Raw genomic sequence first — 19,590 nt, 5'->3', positions numbered from 1 at the left:
TGATTTAACCTCAAAGAGCTAGAGATTGACTCTTGCTCCTGAAGTATGGGTGTTTACTTTGCTTTCAAGACTCCTTTTCATTTCTTAATCCTTCCAATTGAAGCTCAGCTTTGTATTTTTCTTTAGAAATAGCTGGACTGTTTTTTTTGTTTTAATCCAGGTAAACTCGTGCCAATGAGTTCTTCCACGCACCATATAAGCAATATGCAGAAGTGCTTCCTTTTCACCATTCGGAATGAGCTCCTTCCAGTTTTATTGGGCACCCTTTGGAATGATTGAATTAGACATTCCCAAAATGCCTTCTCTAGGCCATTTATTATTTTGTGTGCTTTTATCATCCCCTTTAAAATTCACTTCCCTAAGCAATCCCTATATTTTTCCAGTCTCTACAAATGAGGTGCATTTTTCATGCCACCGATCACTTTTACCCATGTCCAATCCCCCCTCTGTTTCTGCTATCTCCTTTCAGAGAACTGCATGTGTTATTCTAGGTGAGAGCAGGTATCATTTCCTCCTTGGGGAAGCTAAGGCACAAAGCAAACTTGTTCCAAGTCATTCAAGTCCATGAACTGGAGGTAGAAGCCATACCTCCTAGCGAGAGTCTTCACCTATGTCCTACATTGCTTTCATGCATTGCTTGACTGTTTATAGGTGATGTGAGAACTTAGCAAGTCACAGAATATATGTCAGAAGTAGCTATCAGAGGACACTTCAGTGTCACCAAGACAAAGGCAGAAAGTGAGTTTTGTCTGCATTTTCTTCCATGGGGAATCGTAGTTTCCTGGAAACAATTGTGCTCATTCATTTTCAGGATGACCCCTTCTGGACAGCTGGTGCTCTCTCAGCTTCTGATTACGTGGAAGCTGGGAACCAATCCATCTGTAAGCTGGAGGATATGTTGCAGATCATAAAGGACAACACTTCATTGATCCTGAACTTCCAGAACCTGCCACCGGATCATCCTTACCACAGCACTTACATCAACATCACCCTGGAGACCATCCTGATGTCGGGGATTCAGCAGCAGGCAGTAAGTTGTGCATCACTTTGCATCTGGAGGCTTGTGGGTTGGCTGCTTTCAAGCATGATGGAAGGACAATTGCTTTAAAAATGGGAGAAATCCAGGTCTGTGTTGACTTATTTCCAGTTGGATTCACTGTGTGGGGAACTGGGCAGTTCCCTTGCTTATGGGATGTTTTCAATAGCGGGGGCTTTGAAGGTTTAAGCTGGATGTCTTTCTCACAGGGCTACCTACTTTATTCTTCCCTTTTTTCCTTTATGTAAAGGTTTGTGGGCCCTTCTCTTCTTGGCCACGATGGGGCTTTGTACATGCCACAGTTTTTGTTTTTCCTTGCACTGCAACTGTGTGATTGTTTACACAAGTGGGTTTTCCAGATGCTTTAAAAGTCTTTCTGCCGCAATGAACTAAAACTCCTCAGACGTAGTTTAGTTTGGCTTGCAGGGAATTAAAGCCTCATGTCCATGGATTTGTTGTGTGCAAACACAAAGACACTCAAAGATGCGTAATGATCCTCTGTCCGCCAGATGCCACTGCAACTTTTTTGTAGTCCACCCCTTTGAATTACTTTTGCTTTTGAATTGCTTCCACTTTTTTTTCCCCTTTGTGGTTTGCTGACTCCCTGCTTTCATGACTGCATGGCAGGGCATGGGCACGGTGTGTGTGGGGGAGGGCCTGGGCTGGCAGCGCTGGACTGTCCCACTCTCCTGAGATGCCAGCAAGGCACCCAGCTTTGTTCGTTTGAAAACCTAGCATGTGTAAACACAGATACCATGCTCCAAAGCTTAATTCATTTGAAAACCTGGTGCGTGTAAACACAGATGTGACGCTCCAAAATAAACAAGTTTAAATTCTATAAGCCTATTTAACTTAATAAGGATTACAACATGTGGTATGTACAGGTGCCTAATGAGGCTTGTCAGCTTGTTTCCCAGTTAAGTAACCACACTCAAGCTCGTATTTCTGTCTGGGATTGTTCAGATCCCAGAGTGCCTCCGTTTTGTAATCTGGGAGCTGTTTGGGGGAACTCATGACTTTGGAAGCCCACAGACCACCTTGTGTGGCAAGGTGCTGGCATTTGAATTGGGAAGAAGAAAAGACAGCCTTACCTGGCCCCGGCCCAGAGATAGCTCAGCTCCGACGTTCTGCAAGACTAAGAGATGCTAGTGTCCTGTTACGGGGCATCCAGGTTGCAAAGACATGGTCCCAGATCTCTGGAAGTGAAGGACTTCTTTTTGCTCAAAGCAAGCAGCACCTGAGACTTTCTAATTTCAAGACAGTGGGGTGCAGAGGAAAGAGGCTGATGCTTGGAGCCAGGCTTCAGTGTAAAATGGAGGAATTGCTTCCCTTCTGAGGAGGTGGGACCTAGCAGGGATGAGAAATCAGTGCCAGGCAGGCTGTTTTCTCTTTAGCCTAGTATTTTGCCCTGCTTTCTTGAAGAGAAGAAGAAACAAATCCAGAGGCAGTTCCGTTAGTCTGAAACCCCAAGTCAGGCCTGAAAGCCCTGTCCCAGGGCCTATCCTAAGACAGATCAGTGGCAGATCTTGCCAGCCTTGGTCCGCTAACCTGCTGCAGATGCATTTCCAGCACCCTTCTCGGACCTTCCAGAGACCAAGGGCTGCAAAGAATGAATCTCAAACCACCATCTCCCTCTGACCTGACAGCTGTTGTCACCTGAGCCCAGCGTGCTAGGTCTTCTCCTGGAAGAAAGCTTCCCTCTTCCCCTTCACATTGGAAACAAGCCCATCCCCTGGAGCAATGCAACCCTTTAAGTATAGGGTCTCAGTTGCCCCTGATCAAACCAGGAAACCTTCTAGTCATCACCTCTCCCCCTAATTGTAACTGGCTTAAAATAAACTGAGCTGTGGAGCTGAGCAGCTGTGTGAGTTGTGCCTCTTAAAAATATTTCAAGCTTCCCAATTAGGCAAATAATGCAAATGCATGGAAAGAAAAAGTGGAAATGTTTAATGATCACACTTAGGAAGTAATTAGCCTGGGGGAAGGATCTAATTTTAGCCTCCATCTGTCTTTTGAGTGACTGACACTGCCATACAATTTTCAGTGAAACATGTGGCCCCACCAACAGAGATCCTTTGTATAAACTCACCTGAATCTCTTATCTGCTCCCCCTCAAAGTCATGGGGGAATCATGTTCCTTTCGCATTGCAATTACCTAGGTGATCCCATAGTGAAGAACTGAGCAGGATCTTTATAAATGTAGGCCTTCCTCATCCATTTTGAAGCCCGCTGCCTAGCTATATCAAGTCAAGTCCTTTTTGTCCCAGGATCCCCACTTCTTGCAGCAGCATCTTCACATGCTACGTTAGATGAGCATTGATTAGTTGTTATATGTACGTTGATAGACTTGAAGGCCCAGAGGCCATTTGAATGCATATCAGGCTGATCAAAGCGTAGCCTGGGTAGCGTTAGTCTAGATGGCCGGAAGCTGTCCCAACCCGGCTGTCATCTTCATATTGACCTGCGGCACTACAGACCACTTCCCTGGTCTCCGCTTGTGAGGAATTGGGTAAAGAGGGATGCTTTTTGATGGGCACAAAATGTGTGGGCATAAGGCTGTTCTTGTTCCTTTGCCCTTCTTATCTGGCGATGAGAAGTTGGCACAAGAGCCCACTGAGTCAGCCAGCCGTCCCCATTTTCGAAATGTATTTTAATGAAGATGTGCGAGACTTTAAGCAGCTCTGAGCTGATTAGACCATTAGGAGCAAAGCCAAGCGAGAGACTCTGGCCTAATTTCTCTTCCTCCATGAGAGCGTAATCCTCGCAACCTCCCAGCTGCGGCTTGTAAGAACAGCCTCAAGCGGCCCACATTGCTGCCTTTGAGGCTTGACTCTTTAATTGCATTGGCTTTCTATGCTGACTGAGTCTCCCCCCCAGGTGATGTGGCTGCCTGATACGGAGCGGCAGCTGGTGAGGCAGATTGCGCCTGGTTTCCAGCAGACTTCTGGCATCAAGGCCGGCGTCAAGCGCTTGAGAGAGAAGGGCATCAAGAAGCTGAACCTGCGCTACACCAAGGTCACCAGCGAGGACATCAGGTACAGCTCTTTGCTTTGGTGACTGTGAACCTCCCCGTGTTCTGTGCCATTGTGTAGACGTCATCCTGCATGCATTTACACATCCAGAGGGAGATGGCCTGCTCTGGCCCATTCATAAGGAGACTTCCCATATTCCTGAAGCTGGCCCTGGAGCCTGAATTGCACAAATTGCCATACATAGACTCATAAAGAAGTAAGGCTGGAACTGACCTCTGTAGGTCATCCAGTCCAGCCCCCTGCCCAAGAGAGGATCATTCCTCTCCAAACCATCCCATAGAAATCCATCGTGTAACCTCTTAGCAAGGGTCAACCCTGACACAATACAAGACATACACCATTTACCTGTGACAGGTAAGGCAGGAGGACTACTACTGCAAAGGTGCTGGAGCAAGGGTAAGTGGGATGGAGGGGGCAGGTAGGGAGCAGGGGCTGTGGGGAAGGGGAGGAAGCAGGGTCCCAAGGATGTGGGGGGAAGGTACAAGGGGGGCAGGCATTTATGGGGGTGGGGTTCACAGCAGAAAGCAAGCTGCTTGAACTTTCCACACCGCCTGCCCTCCCTGCAGTGGTGGGGGTCGGGGGAACGAATTTAAGATGGTGCTCTAATAATTTTATAATTTTTCCATGTACAGAATCTAATTACTGGGGGGTCATCTTAAATTCAGGGTTGTCCTGGATTTGGATCAATGCGGTTGTGGTAGTAGTGGTATTTATGGTAATTATTAGTCCAGTAATTAGAGACTCAGCATAAGGTGCTCCATTTTAAAATATTGTCCTCTAGGACACTTGGTAGTGATGTCCTGTAGGACACCTTGGTAGTGATGATTCTTTGATCTCTCAAAACTGAGACATTTTGATAGCATTTTATGTGGTCCTGAAAAACTCTCCTGATAGCTGTTTGTGGCTTTTGACTTTAGCTGGTACCGTCCCTTGCAATGTTTTTTTAAACTGGGGTGATGGGTTGAAAATCTAGACAGGAAGTAACCCTGGATAACCACCTTCATTTTAGGAACTGTAATGGGCATTAAGTATTAGATGTTGCCCATGTGTTACCCATGGGATCATCCAGTGGGAAAGAAAACCTTTATACTCAAATTCATAGTAGGGTCAGAAGGGACCTGAGCAGATCATCAAGTCCGACCCCCCGCCATGGCAGGAAAGAGTACGGGGGTCAAACGACCCCAGCAAGGTGATTGTCTAGCTTGGTCTTAAAGCCCCCCAGGGTAGGAGCCTGCACCACTTCTCTTGGAAGTTGGTTCCAGACACTAGCCGCCCTGACCGTGACGTAGCACCTCCTGATGTCTAGTCTGAATCTCCCCTCTGCCAGCTTGTGACCGTTATTCCTGGTCACTCCTGGCAGTGCTCGGGGGAACAGGGACTCCCCCAATGCCTGCTGATCCCCCCTGACTAGTTTGTAACAGGCCACAAGATCCCCTCTCAGCCTTCTTTTGTAGAGGCTGAACAGGTTCAGGTACTGTAGCCTCCTCTTGTAGGGCCTGCCCTGCTGCCCCCCGACCATGCGAGTGGCCTCCTCTGGACCCTCTCCATTTTGTCCACATCTCTCCTGAAGTGCGGTGCCCAGAACTGGACGCAGTACTCCAGCTGTGGCCTGACCAGTGCCGGATAGAGGGGGAGGATCACCGCCTTGGACCTGCTCGAGATGCATCTGTGGATGCATGACAAGGTGCAGTTGGCCTTCCTGACTGCATTCCCACACTGCCGGCCCATGTTCATCTTGGCATCAATGATGACTCCAAGAATACGGCACAGGGGACACAATGGTGGGAGTCTACTACAGACCTCCCACTCAAACTCCTGAGCTTGACCAGGAGTTCGCCCGGGAACTGACTGAGGCCGCTAGCTCCAGGACCTTGGTTGTCATGGGTGACTTCAATTACCCGGACATCTCCTGGGAAGATCACTCAGCAAAATCCGAACGGTCGCAAAGCTTTCTCTCGTGCGTGGATGACCTCTACCTGACTCAAGAAGTCTATGGGCCAACGAGAGGCAAAGCGCTGCTTGACCTGGTACTGGCTATGGGGGACGACCTAATCGGCGACCTAGTGATCAATGGGAAGCTGGGTGACAGCGACCACGAGCTGATCACCTTCACCATCCGCCGTAAAGCTGGCAAGTCAGTCAGCAACACAGAAGTCCTTGACTTCAGAAAAGCCGACTTTGACAAGCTCAAGAGGCTAGTCGGTCAGGCCCTCAGGGACCATGACCCCAGGGAGATGGGAGTTCAAGAAGAGTGGTTGCTTCTCAAGGAAGCGATCCTCAGTGCACAAGCTAAATCTATTCCAACACGGAGGAAAGGCAGCAAGAAGGCACAGCAGCCCTCCTGGCTCTCCAGGGACCTAGCGGACCTCCTGTGGCTAAAAAGGAAAGCCTACAAAGGATGGAGGACGGGATTCACCTCAAAGGAGGATTACTCCGCGCTGGTCCGGTCCTGCAGGGAGCAAACCAGGAAAGCCAAGGCTGCAACTGAACTCCAACTAGCTTCAGGCATCAAGGACAACAAAAAGTCCTTTTTCAGATATATGGGGAGCCGGAGGAAAAGCAAGGGCAATGTTGGACCTCTGCTGAACCAGATGGGGAACTGACAACTGACGCCCAGGAAAAAGCCAACCTATTAAATAGGTACTTTGTGTCAGTCCTTTCATCAGTCACACGGGATGCCCATGCCTGCTATGGGACAGGGAAATCTGGGTGAGGGGGATCCCCTACCCTCCATCAATGCTGACCTCGTGCAGGAACACCTTGAGAAGCTGGATACCTTCAAGTCAGCTGGCCCTGACAACCTGCACCCCAGGGTACTCAAGGAGCTGGCGAGCGTCATAGCCCAGCCCCTGGCACGGATCTTTGAAAACTCCTGGCGCTCTGGTGTAGTGCCCGAAGACTGGAAGAAGGCCAATGTGGTGCCGATCTTCAAGAAAGGGAGGAGAGTGGATCTGGCTAACTACAGGCCCATTAGCCTGACTTCTATCCTGGGGAAGATCCTAGAAAAGTTTATTAAGGAGGCCATCCTTGAGGGACTGGCCCAGGCTAACATCCTAAGGGATAGCCAGCATGGGTTTGTTGTGGGTAGGTCTTGTTTGACCAATCTCGTTTCCTTCTATGACCAGGTGACCTATCACCTGGACAAGGGAGAAGAGATTGATGTCATATATCTTGACTTCAAAGAAGCTTTTGATCTGGTATCCCATGATCATCTCTTGGCCAAACTGGCCTTGGCTCCACCACAATCCGCTGGTTGGGAAATTGGCTTCATGGTCGGACCCAGAGGGTTGTGATTGATGGCAGTCACTCATCGTGGTGCCCTGTGACCAGTGGGGTCCCTCAAGGCTCTGTCCTGAGACCCATACTGTTCAACATCTTCATTAACGATGTGGACATTGGAGTCAAGAGTGGACTGGCCAAGTTCGCCGATGACACTAAACTTTGGGGCAAAGCATCCATGCCAGAAGACAGGCGGGTGATCCAGGCTGACCTGGACATGCTCAGCAAATGGGCAGACGAGAACCTGATGGTGTTTAACACCGAAAAATGCAAGGTTCTCCACCTTGGGAGGAAAAACCTGCAGCACCCTTATAGGCTTGGCAGTGCTACGTTGGTTAGCACTACAGAAGAAAAAGACTTGGGGGTCGTCATTGACGACAAGATGAACATGAGCCTGCAATGCGATGCTGTGGCTAGTAAAGCGACCAATACGCTGGCTTGCATCCATAGATGCTTCTCGAGCAAATCCCGGGACGTCATTCTCCCCTTGTACTCGGCCTTGGTGAGGCCGCAGCTGGAGTACTGCGTCCAGTTTTGGGCTCTACAATTCAAAAAGGATGTGGAGAAGCTTGAGAGAGCCCAGAGGAGAGCCACGCGCATGATCAGAGGTCAAGAAAACAGATCTTACAATGACAGGCTGAGAGCCATGGGACTCTTTAGCCTGGAAAAGCGCAGGCTCAGGGGTGATCTGGTGGCCACCTATAAGTTTATCAAGGGTGACCACCAGGATCTGGGGGAACGTGTGTTCACCAGAGCGCCCCAAGGGATGACGAGGTCGAACGGTCACAAACTCCTGCAAGCCCGTTTCAGGCTGGACATAAGGAAGAATTTCTTTACTGTCCGAGCCCCCAAGGTGTGGAACAGTCTGCCAGCGGAGGTGGTTCAAGCACCCACATTGAACACCTTCAAGAGCAAATTGGATGCTTATCTTGCTGGGATCCTATGACCCCAGCTGACTTCCTGCCCTTTGGGCGGGGGGCTGGACTCGGTGATCTCCCGAGGTCCCTTCTAGCCCTAATGTCTATGAAATCTATGAAATCCTTTTCTGCCTCTGCAGTGACAAGAAGGGAGTCCGCAGCCTGCAGGTATGGTGCTGGTTCTTCCTCCCCAGGTGCAGCACCTTGCACTTGTCGGTGTTGAATCCCATCCTGTTCTCGTCCGCCCACCCCTGTAACCTGTCTAGGTCCGATTGCAGCCTATTCCTCCCGTCTAGTGTGCCCACATCCCCCCACATCTTAGTGTCATCAGCAAATTTGAACAGGGTGCTTTTTACCCCCTCGTCCAAGTCGCTGATGAAGATGTTGAACAGTGCGGGCCCGAGGACCGAGCCCTGGGGGACCCCACTGCTCACGTCCCTCCAGGCCGAACATGACCCATCTACCACCACTCTCTGGGTGCGGCCCTCCAGCCCGTTGGTGACACATCTGACTGTGTGGGGGTCGACACCACAGCCCCCAGTTTCTTAATGAGAATGGGGTGAGAGACAGTGTCGAAGGCCTGCCGACAGTCCAGGAAGACGATGTCCGCTGCTCCCCCTGCGTCCAAGGATTTGGTGACCTGATCGTAGAAGGCCACCAGGTTGGTCTGACAGGACCTGCCGCTAATGAACCCGTGTTGGTTGCCCCTAAGCATGATCTCCCCCACTCGCCCCTCGTGGACACGCGCCAGGATAACTCTCTCAAAAATCTTGACCAGGATGGAGGTAAGACTAACTGGCCTATAGTTCCCGGGTCCTCCTTCCTCCACTTTTTGAAGATGGGGACCTCGTTGGCCCTCTTCCAGTCCTCCGGCCCCACACCAGAGCCCCACGAGTGCTCGTACAGCCGTGCCAGGGGTCCTGCAATGACCGCAGCCAATTCCCTCAGCACTCAGGGGTGGAGATCGTCCAGACCCACTGATTTAGACACGTCCAGTCCCTCCAGACGCTCCCTGACTAGATCCTCACTGACCCTGGGCCTGGGTGCGCCTCCCCTGGGCCCGAGGGGGGTTCGGTGGGGGGGCTGATCCGGTCCCTGCTCAGGAAAATGGAGGCAAAGAAGCCGTTAAATAGGTTAACTTTGTCGTCTGGTGTGACGACCAAATTTCCTAGCGTGTCCTGCAGGGGCTCCACGTTACCCAGTACCTTCTTTTTTGTCCCCTATGTATTTAAAGAAGGACTTCTTGTTGTCCCTGATCCGGGTCGCTAGTCCCAGTCCCATCTCCACCTTGGCCTCCCTGACCCCCCTCTGCATCCCCGAGCAACTGCAGTGTAGTCATCCCTAGTGATGACCCCTCCCTGCCATCGGGTGTGCGCCTCCCTTTTAGCTAGGAGACATTCCCGGATGCTTTTGGTGAGCCATGGGGGCTTCTGCGCCCTCCTGCCTGCTTTGATCCGTGTTGGGATTACCTCCCTTTGGGCTTGGAGGATCGTCTCCTTAAGGAGCAACCACTCTCCTTGGACACCCGGCTCCCCCCCTCCGGGACCTCAGTGCTTCCCCAACTATCCTCCTTAGCTCGTTGAAGTCTGCCCTCCTAAAATCTAGGGCCGCTGCCTTGCTGCAGGCCTTTGCCACCTTGCGCTGGATGGTGACTCCCAGCAGGCGATGATCGCTGTCGCCCAGGTGGTCGAGCACCCGCAGCCCCCGCACCAGGTCATAACCCGTGGCCAGCACCAGGTCCAACAAGGCGTCTCCCCTGTGGGGCTGTGCAGCTCCTGGGTTCAATGGAGGTCCTGCATTTGGGCTAGGGACCTACATGAGCGGTCAGACCTGGCTGACTGCTCTTCCCAGCAGATGTCTGGAAAGTTCAGGTCCCCTATGATGACCACATCCTTGGACCTAACGACCTCTGTGAGCTGACGTGAGAATTCACGGTCGAGTTCTTCCCCGTGGTCGGGAGGTCTGTAGTAGACCCCCACCATTAAGTCTCTTTCCCTGCAACTGCCTTGTACTCTAACACAAAGCACTTCCGTGTGCCCCTCCTCTGACCCTGTGCTACCTGGTGAGGATGTGTATTCCTCCTTGATGTAGAGCGCCGCACCCCACCTCTCCTCCCTGGCCTGTCCCTCCTGTACAGCCGATAGCCCTTGACATTCACCGCCCAGTCCTGTGTTGGGTCCCACCACGTTTCGGTGAGCCCCACTATGTCCAGGTTGGTGTCAGCTAGCAGGAGGGCGAGTTCCTCCTGCTTGCTCCCCATACTACGAGCATTTGTGTAGAGGCATTTGAGGCCTCCTGAGGATGTGTGCCCTGGCCCCCTACTCACAGCATTGCCCTGGCCCCTGTCACTTCCCTGTGTATATGTTCTGCTTGGTGGTCTAGGCTGGGCTGTACTTGCGAGTGGTGCTTGGTTTGGCAGTCCAAGGCTTCCTCCTCCCTCATCTTCCCCTTCTCTCAATGAGCCCAGTTTAAAGCCTGCGGGGGAGATCCGCCAACCTGGAAGAGAACACGCGCTGGCCCACATCCTAGTGGGGATCATGAAAGTTCAAGGAGACCGGGATTCATTCTAATAACTTTCTTACATTTGCATCCAGTATGTGGCAACATTAAATGATCCTTTTTGAAATAATAAATATTAGCCGTTATCATCTTCAGAGGAAACGTAGGCTTTTCAGGCAAAGTACATCCAGGCACCGTTTCAACCTGATTAGCAGCCTTCATGTCTCATTCATCTGCCATTGAATTTTCATTACTGCAACGTTCCTGTTTCTTTCAGAAAGTATTTTTTTTGGGGGAGGTGGGGGAATTCACAAATTTCAACATGACCTTTTGGCAACCCTATTTAAATCACTTTGTCTCCTCTTGCATTAACTAAATTCATTAGTTCTCTCCAGTGTGTGAGGTTCAGAATGTATGCAGATGGTCTTAATTGCTGATCTTCAAGTAAGGGATGTCTCCAGTGGAAGGAGGCCTTGCTATTTTTGTAGGGTTCGGTACCATGTTTCTCACGGCAACTTTTTGGAACTTAAACTCTGTTTTTTAAGGGGGAGAGGGATCAATCCTGCCCATTCTTTTTCCTTCCTGTTCTTTCATTGTGTCCATCTCTGGGACAATCAGAGAGAAGGATACTTACTTGGACATTGTGAAATGGTCTGTATAATTGTCCTGGCTCTATTCTGCACCCTCGAAAATCAGACCTCCCACTTCAGAATTGCTTGTAAACTGGAGGCCCTGAAGGGACTCAGCCAAACATTGCCAGGTCCCTACACCAGAATCACTAACTACTGGAGTGGACTAAACAAACTTTCATCGAATCATAGAAAAGTAGGGCTGAAAGGGACCTCCAGAGGTCATCTGCACCAACCCTCTACCTGAGGCAGGATCACCCCTATCTGAACAAATGCACTGTCTGAAACAAATCCAGAACAAGTGGATAGAAAACAGGCTGGAGCATCAGGCTTAGAGGGTAGCAATCAATAGCTCAACTGGTTGGCAGCCAGTATCAAGTGGAGTGTGCCAGAGGTCAGTCCTGGGTCTGGTTTTGTTCAATGTCTTCATCAGCAACCTGGAAGATGGGGTGGAGTGCACCCTCGGCAAGTTTTCAGGTGACACCAAGCTGAGGGGAGTAGTGGATACACTGGAGGGAGGGCTAGGGTTCAGAGAGACCTAAACACATTGGAAGATTGGGCCGAAAGAAATCTCATGAGGTTCAACAAGGACAAGTGCAAAATGCTGCACTTAAGAGGGAGCAATCCCATGCACCGGTGCAGGCTGGGGGTGGCTGGCTGGGCAGCAGCTCTGCAGAAAAGGACCTGGGGGGGAAACAGTAGACAATAAGCTAAATATGAACCAGCAGTGTGCCCTTGTTGCCAAGTAGGCTAATGGCATCCTGGGCTGCATTGGTAGGTGCGCTGCCAGCAGATCGAGGGAAGTGATTCTTCCTCTCTCTTCAGCACTGGGGAGGCCACATCTGGAGTCCTGTGTCCAGTTGTGGGCCCCCCACTACAGAAAAGATGTGGACAAATTGGAAAGAATCCAGAAGAGGACGACAAAAATGGTTCAGGGACTTGCAGAGAGGCTGGGGGAATTGGGCTTAATTAGTCTAGAGAAGGGAAGGCTGAGATGGGATTTAATAGCAGCCTTCAGCTATGTGAAAGGAGGGTTGCAAAGAGGATGGAGCTGGACTGTTCTCAGTGGTAGCAGATGACAGAACAAGGAGAAATGGGCTCAAGTTGCAACAAGGGAAGTTTAGGTTAGAGATTAGGAAAAAGTCGCTGAGTAGTAGGGTGGTGGAGCACTAGAACAGGTTACCCAGAGAGGTGGTGGACTCTCCATCCTTGGAGGTTTTCAAGACCCAGCTAGACAAAGCCTCGGCTGGGATGATCTAGTTGGGGCTGGTCCTGCTTTGAGCAGGGGGTTGGACTAGATGTGACGTCCTGAGGTCCCTTCCACCCTCATTTTCTCTGATTCTAAGTCTTATACAAATCCATTGTCAAATCTCTTGGCCAGACTACATAGTCAACCTTGATACAGCACAAGACATAACACCCTAACTTGCCAAATGTTATGATAGTCCCTAGGATGGATACATTTCTCTCTTCTGCACATTGAACTCCATTTTCATACTTCCCCCCACACTCCAAATCCATTTGACATTGCAAACTATGAATTTGAATGAACTATGAATCCCCATAAATCTCCTGGAGTTGAGCACAGGGTGAGGGGTGGTGGTGAGAGTGGACTTGACTTTAATTTAGTGGACCTCCTACACAGTGTTATATGCAGCTAAAACCACTTACATAGCTGCAATTAGGTAGTCTTTAAAAAAAAAACCAAAGCAAACCCTGAAGGTACAGTATGCAAACAAGAAAGGTGACAGCATTTGTATGCCTAAGCTGGGTTCTGGTCTGGGTAGACTGGTTCGGTAGAGCCAAGAAAGCCTTTAAGGTCAAAGTACTAAATTACCATGATGTTACATTTCTTAATAGGACAGGCTCACTTTTTAAATGACCTTCATCAAATTTACAGTCCAGCCACATCAGGCTGTTTGTGAGCTGACGCTCATCTCCCTCTGCAGCTGTCTCGTTGTAGCCACTGACCTGTGGCACTCGATGCTCATAAGCCTTTCATGGATACTAATGTGTTGCTCTATTTTTTCCCAACAGGGAATATGCCACAGCGAATTTGAGCACTAATCTCTACACTGTGAATGAGCCTTGGCTTTACTCCATCCTGTGGTGCGCTGGTGTTCAATCTGTCACATCCGATAGCTCACATATCCTCAGCAAGGTGCCTTTTCCCATCTGGATACTGGTAAGCAACACAAAATGAAGAATATGCAGACAGCGCCTAAATTTGCCTGCAGTGAGGTCTGAATGGCACGGTGACGGTGCACAGAGGTTGGTTGTAGATAATAGACATACCCGTGGAGGTGCAATTTAAATTCTTTACTGCCAAAATTTTAAGCAGGGGTTCCTTCAGAGAGGTTTCCTGTCCTACATATGATATGCCCTAGCTTGGATATTTTTCCCACTTCCCCACACAAAACTCCATCTTTGTACTTTCCCCCCATCCCAAATCCATTGCTGCTTCTTTTGCCTTATTTCCTTTCACTTAGTACCTCTCCGCTCACCATGCTGCATCTCCCAGCTACCTCAACCGAGGTTGCTGACCTGCTGCGTCACTGCTGCCGTGAGGAGTCGCTCACCGCGGCACCATTGATGGAGGTGGGGTGGGTTTTCCGGCTGTTTTGGGGCTGTGGAGAGGCCAAGTGGAAAGTGGACCCCCCCGCTTTGTTGCTGAACTAGGTGGTCATCTGGAGAAGGAGCTTCCTTTGCTTCCAGAGGCGAGCAGGTCTCCTGAATGCTTGGTAATAGGGGTGATGGAGCTGGACTCCCAGCTGATGGATGGGAAGTGCAGTTCCAGGCATCCTCCTGGTTTCAGCCCAGCGTAGAGTCTGAACGACGGGCAGGCAAGCAGCGGTGGGCACGGAGGAGGGTTGCAGGGGCTGCAGGACTCGCCAGAACTTCGTGGAGCCCAGGCCTCGTATCTGAATGCAAAATGGAGATGTGGGGCTTAGGGAGAGGAGGTTACATGCACCTCTCCCTGCCACCTGGACACACTGGCGGGGGGTGGGGGGCACTGCAGTGACTATTAGCTGCGGCAACAGCAAGCACACTCGGAGAGCTGCGGTTGTGAACTGATGGCTTTAGCACTTCAGCCTCCCCACTAAACACAATCCATTTTTGCACTTGATTTATCTAGTCGCTAGGAGAAATAGACTTATCGGCAGGGAAAAAGACCTTGGAAGATCTTGAGTGTCCATGCGTTTCGGTCGTGGGAACGTTGACCCAGAGGAGCGGTCAGGTGAAATTGCCCTGTCTGGGGTTTCTCAAGACAGGATGGGGCAGTCCAGGTCTGAGGGTCTGCCATTTATTTTCATAGATTTATAGACTGTAAGCCGGAAGGGACCTCTGAAGATCATCGGGTCCAACCCCCTGCACCAAGCAGGAAAGACAACTGGGGGCCAAGTGACCCCAGCAAGGTGACTGTCTAGTCTCTTCCTGAAGATTTCCAGGGTAGGTGACTACACCACCTCTGAAGGAAGCTTATTCCACACTCTGGACATCCTGACTGTGAAGAAGTTTTTCTTAATGTTGAGCTGGAATCGATCTTCCAGGAGTTTGTGGCCACTATAGTTTTCCCCTTGGGTGCCCTGGTGAGCAATTGCTCACCGAGCCCTTGATGTAATCCCCTAGTATAGCACAAATTTGCTACCAGGTCACCTCTCAGCTTCCTTGTCCTCGGGCTGAAGAGTCCCAGATCCTTCAACCTTTCCTCGTATGGCTTGCCATGCAAGGCCCTGACCATACGGGTGGCTCTTCTTGGGACCCTCGCAAGCTTGTCCTCAAGCTTGTTAAAGTGCTGTGGCCAGAACTGGACGCAGCACCTCCAGTATTTTAACACAATACTGGATGCAGTCTCTTGCAACATTGCAAGGCTTTATTGCCAACTCACAAAGCTGTTGCTCATCTTCCCCCCACAAGGCACTGCCATCTCTCTTGTATGCTGTAGGGAGCCTCATCACTATTGCAATGGAGCAATGTACTTGGAGGTTGGGGAGGTGTGTGACTAAATGTTACTTGAGTGGCAGTTGATAAGACCTAGCTCTGTAATTCTTGAAGCACTTTGCAGAGGAGGATTGGTGCCGCTGTCCCCCTTTCGCAGATGGGGAAGTGAAGGCACCACTTTGCCTCGGAGTAGCCTACAGGTCAGGAATAAAACCCAAATGTTCTGAGCTGTCATTTAGTTCTCACCCCCGTTTCTAATGCCAGGCCGCTTCATTACTACTAGGTCTGCATAGGAAGCAGGCAATGACTAAGTGCAGTGCTGCAGGTGGGCTAATTAGCTCTGCTGCCGTGGTGCTAATTAACCCTGGTGCAGCACGGTGACATGCACGTGCTGCCGCTTTCTGTCCCATGCAGGGCAGTCCTATGCCAGGAAAGTTCAGGGGAGGCTTGGAGGTTGGGCCACGAGGGAGGAAGGTTGTTGGGTTATGTGCATCAGGTTGGGGGTACAGGTTCAGGGGTGGTCAGCTGTGTTGTGGCAGAAAATGGAAACACTCAAAAAATACTAACAACCTTGATCCTCATCTCAAAGCTCATTGAATATGGAAGCAGCCCCCGCCACGTGCCAAGAGATGCTGGGATCCTTGCATTGTCTTCCAAGAGATCATGAACCTTTTGGTCTCTTCTTCCAGGAGCTGATTGGCTTAGTCCTGGCCAAATACTAACTGGGATGTCTGTATTCTCCTCAAGAAATTTTCTCTTGGCTACAGTGTTCTTCATTTCCTTTTGTGCAGAAATGCTGCTGAAATAAGAGCTCCCCCAGATGGATGGTCCACTATAAATGCATCGCCAGTGTCCAGCACACCCATGCCCTCAGGCTGGGTCTGAACCCAGCAGAGGTGGCAACAGGACGGGCAGCGGTGTGGGGGTTAATGTAGCTGTCGCTCGCTTGTGCACATCACCAACGGGGCTCCATAGCCCACCCCCTTGAATTCCTGGCCCCTGGATCCGGCTTGCAGGGTGCATCGCTGATGCCCCTGATCTAAGCCAGGGGTGGCCAACCTCCAGCATGGGCAGCCTCTGCGTGTGGCAGAGGAAAAAGGAAAAAGCTGAGCAGCGGACTGGGCAGGGAGCACAGTTTGGAGCAGAACAGCAGATCTGGTAGGGAGCAGAAAGAGCGATGGATCAGGCAGAGGAAGAGGATGAGAGTGGCAGGGTGAGAGGGCTTCATCTGTGGCATGCCTGCCAACATGGTGTTTGCTACTCCTCCAAGTCCTTCCTTCAAAATCCTGCTCTCAGTTAGATTTTGCAGGTGATGGGCTCCTGAAACGGAGAACAGGTGTAAGTCATTTCCGCAGGTCACTACAGAGCGGCTGCAGTGCCGCTGCTCCCTTTTACCGGTAGGAAATGATGCACCGCGATGAGGCGACTTGCCCAAGATCATGTAGCAGTAGCAGGGCCAGAAGTTGGACCAAAAGATCCATAGCTCCAGTCTGTTGTCTTTATTGCCTAGGCCAGCGGTTCCCGAACTCGGACAGATCGCGCACCACCAATTTCTAACGATACAACCTTAAGTGCCACCAGCAACTCTTTGTCATATAAAGGAGTTATAAGAAATCTCTTAACACGTACCACTGGCAGGTTGTCTGCATGCCACAGGTTGGGAACCGCTGGTCCCCAAGGCTACTTCCTCTCTTTCTCTCCCAGGTAACCATCCAAGGAAAGATATCAGTGCCGGCTAGGGCCGAAGGTGGAATAGGAAGATAAGATGGGTGGCTTGCAAAGAACAGACCTGATAAAAGAAGAAACCTCTTTGCATCAGAGGTTAGCATTTAGAAAGGCAAGCAGCTCATTCCCACCAGGCTCAGCGGAAGCCGTGGGCATCACAGAGAGAGTTTGGCCACAAAAGTGGTATTGCCAAGTACTTGATGATGCTGTGCCGATTATTAAGCATCTCTGACTAAGCTGCACAGTAATGCATACCATAATTGCCTGAACTCTCCTCATACCCCAGACGCCTAGGCTCCATGTGATTCATGCCTGGTGAAGGACGTGTAGACTAAATCAGTGTCCTCCAGAACAGATTGCAACTTGGGAGCCGAAGCAACCCTTTTATTATTTCTGAAAGGCGGTTATCTCCGAGGCACTTTTCTTTGTGCCGGTTGAACTGATGATCAGGTGTGCCGGAGGGCTTTGTTGCACTTCATCTCGGGCTGAATAGGGATGTCACTGCCATTTGCGGCGGTTTGTGAGGCCGTGTCAGCTGCATCAGTCTCTCTGGTAACCGCAGCTCCGTGCTGACACGCGCGCTCGCTCACACCCTCGCTTGTGCTCCCCGTCAGCCAGCTCCTCCCCGTTATTGTTCTGAGTTCAACATGTAAATTCAATTCAGCCGCACGGAAAAGCAGCTGCAGTGCTGTTGTTTTAGCAGGCACTTTCCACTCGTCATTGCCGCTGCCAAGATGTGACACACGGGTTTGTGAGGTGTGACTCCGTTCTCTTCCAATTATGTAGGTGTGCTTTTCCATTTCAAACTAGGCATTTTTCTGTGTGTTTTTGCCATGAAATAATGACAGTTTCCCACCCCCCCCCCATATAAATAGCAATAGTAATAACCAAGAGTAGACTCTGATAGGACAAGGTTTGCAAAGTCTGGGTAGGAGTTCAATTTCTAAATCTCCTTTGGGGGTGGATTTGGTAGCCGTGTTGGTCTGAGACCAAAAGAAATGCAAAAATCTAGGATTCTTGGTTCAGAGATGAGACCTTTTACCGCAGAAAAAGCTATATTTTTTGCAATTTCTTAGTTGGTCTCAGAAAAGGGTTCATCTCTGAACCACGAGTTCTAGATTTTTGCATTTCTAAATCTCCCTTGCGCCTTTTCAACATTTTCCTGAAGGAGAAGAGCCAAGGTGCGAATTCCCCTGTCCAGCACAAGATTGAAGCAGCATTAAGTTCGTTTGCTGTGCGGCAGTCTCATGAATGGGACACATCTATTGTTAAATTCAAAATATGCTTTCTAAGGGAGGCTCGCTAATGTATTTCTTGTAGCAAGATTTCCATCATAAATCAACCGGTGAGAGCTCACTAATCGCTGGGCAGGTCTCAAGCCATATGAGCTCAATTATATGTCTGTGCAGAGCAGTTGTGTTCAGTGACCCGTTCTCCTTTCCCAGCAGTGCTGTGTATTAACTGTTGAGGGAAGATTTCTGTTAATGTGTTTGCAACACACCGGGGAACTCATAAAGTATGTGTGTTGAAAAATCTAGCTCTTCTGCGTTAAAGAAAAAAATGTATTTCCTGTAATAGGTTCTGTATTTTCAAACCAGCAGAGATGGATTCCTTTAATGTCAAGGAAAGCATGTATATATCTTGTGTGCATGTGCATGAGTGTGTGTAAATGAAATCTTCTATGAATGATACAGCTGTTTGGAAAATAATGTGTCTCTTCCCTGTTATTGTGATCTTTGTGTTTTGAACTATTGCAAACTGTAAATTTTGGTAGAGAAAGTTCCAAGAACTGTAGGGTTAGGGATGGCCAAATGAAAACGTGACCATTTCGATCCAATTGTTTAGTCTTGTAATGCCGACATGCGCACCTAAACATTTTTTTTTTTATTGTTAGTCTTCTTTCCAAACAATTGCAAAACTTAAAAATCAACTTGGTTTTTCACCATTAAATAATTCCTGTTCCGGCAAAACCCTATGTTACCATACGTCAGCAAAACTTTGCGAGTCAAAAATGTCAGTCGGCTCTAATGATGTACGTACGCAACGTACGTTTGGTTTGTATGTTTTTAATATTGTGTGTGGTTGTGTGCACGCATGTGTAGGCGTACAAGGACCAAAACTCCACTGGACAGGATGGATTCTTCTTGGCTTTGTCACACATGCACCATAACGGTGGCATCGATGTGCGAGGCACCAAGATGGCGAGCCCCACCCTTCTTCCCCGCAACCATCACAAAAGGGTAAAACAAACACTGCCATACCGCTACTTTCATTATCAGAGCATCGCCAACATAGGCGAGGTCAGCTAGTCTGCAACGCCAAATAAGGCCGGGACACGGCACCCTGAGAGGTGATAGGTGAAAACAGCCAGCTCCCTGTTGAGCGCGTCACCTGAGTGATATAAGGGAGCGCACAGCCGCACCCAGGCAAGGTCATTTATCACCCGCTTCGATTATCACAAGGGACGCTAGCCTGATCACCTAGCTTCTGCCTCCCATTTGCGATTAGCAACCGTGGCGTCACGAACAGGA

The 19,590-nt window shown here is 49.9% G+C and overlaps 1 protein-coding gene across 9 annotated transcripts in view; it reads left to right on the top strand.

Moving 5' to 3' along the window:
* Positions 1–19,590, top strand: part of GDPD5 (glycerophosphodiester phosphodiesterase domain containing 5) — a 312,070-nt gene that overhangs the window by 274,007 nt on the left and 18,473 nt on the right. For all 9 annotated transcript variants that reach the window (XR_016439661.1, XM_090030758.1, XM_090030763.1 and 6 more), the window contains 3 exons: positions 812–1,030; positions 3,914–4,071; positions 13,430–13,577. Coding sequence is in view for 8 of the 9 variants with exons in the window: in XM_090030758.1 (XP_089886884.1) it covers positions 812–1,030; positions 3,914–4,071; positions 13,430–13,577 (525 nt within the window). In the remaining variant the exon portion in view is untranslated. The remainder of the gene's footprint in view (positions 1–811; positions 1,031–3,913; positions 4,072–13,429; positions 13,578–19,590) is intronic.

The sequence above is a fragment of the Crocodylus siamensis genome, chromosome 1 (assembly GCF_052110815.1).
Source record: "Crocodylus siamensis isolate JL-2025a chromosome 1, ASM5211081v1, whole genome shotgun sequence".
In the NCBI taxonomy this organism is placed as follows: Eukaryota; Metazoa; Chordata; order Crocodylia; family Crocodylidae; genus Crocodylus; species Crocodylus siamensis.
This window is presented reverse-complemented; position numbering and strand designations above follow the sequence as displayed.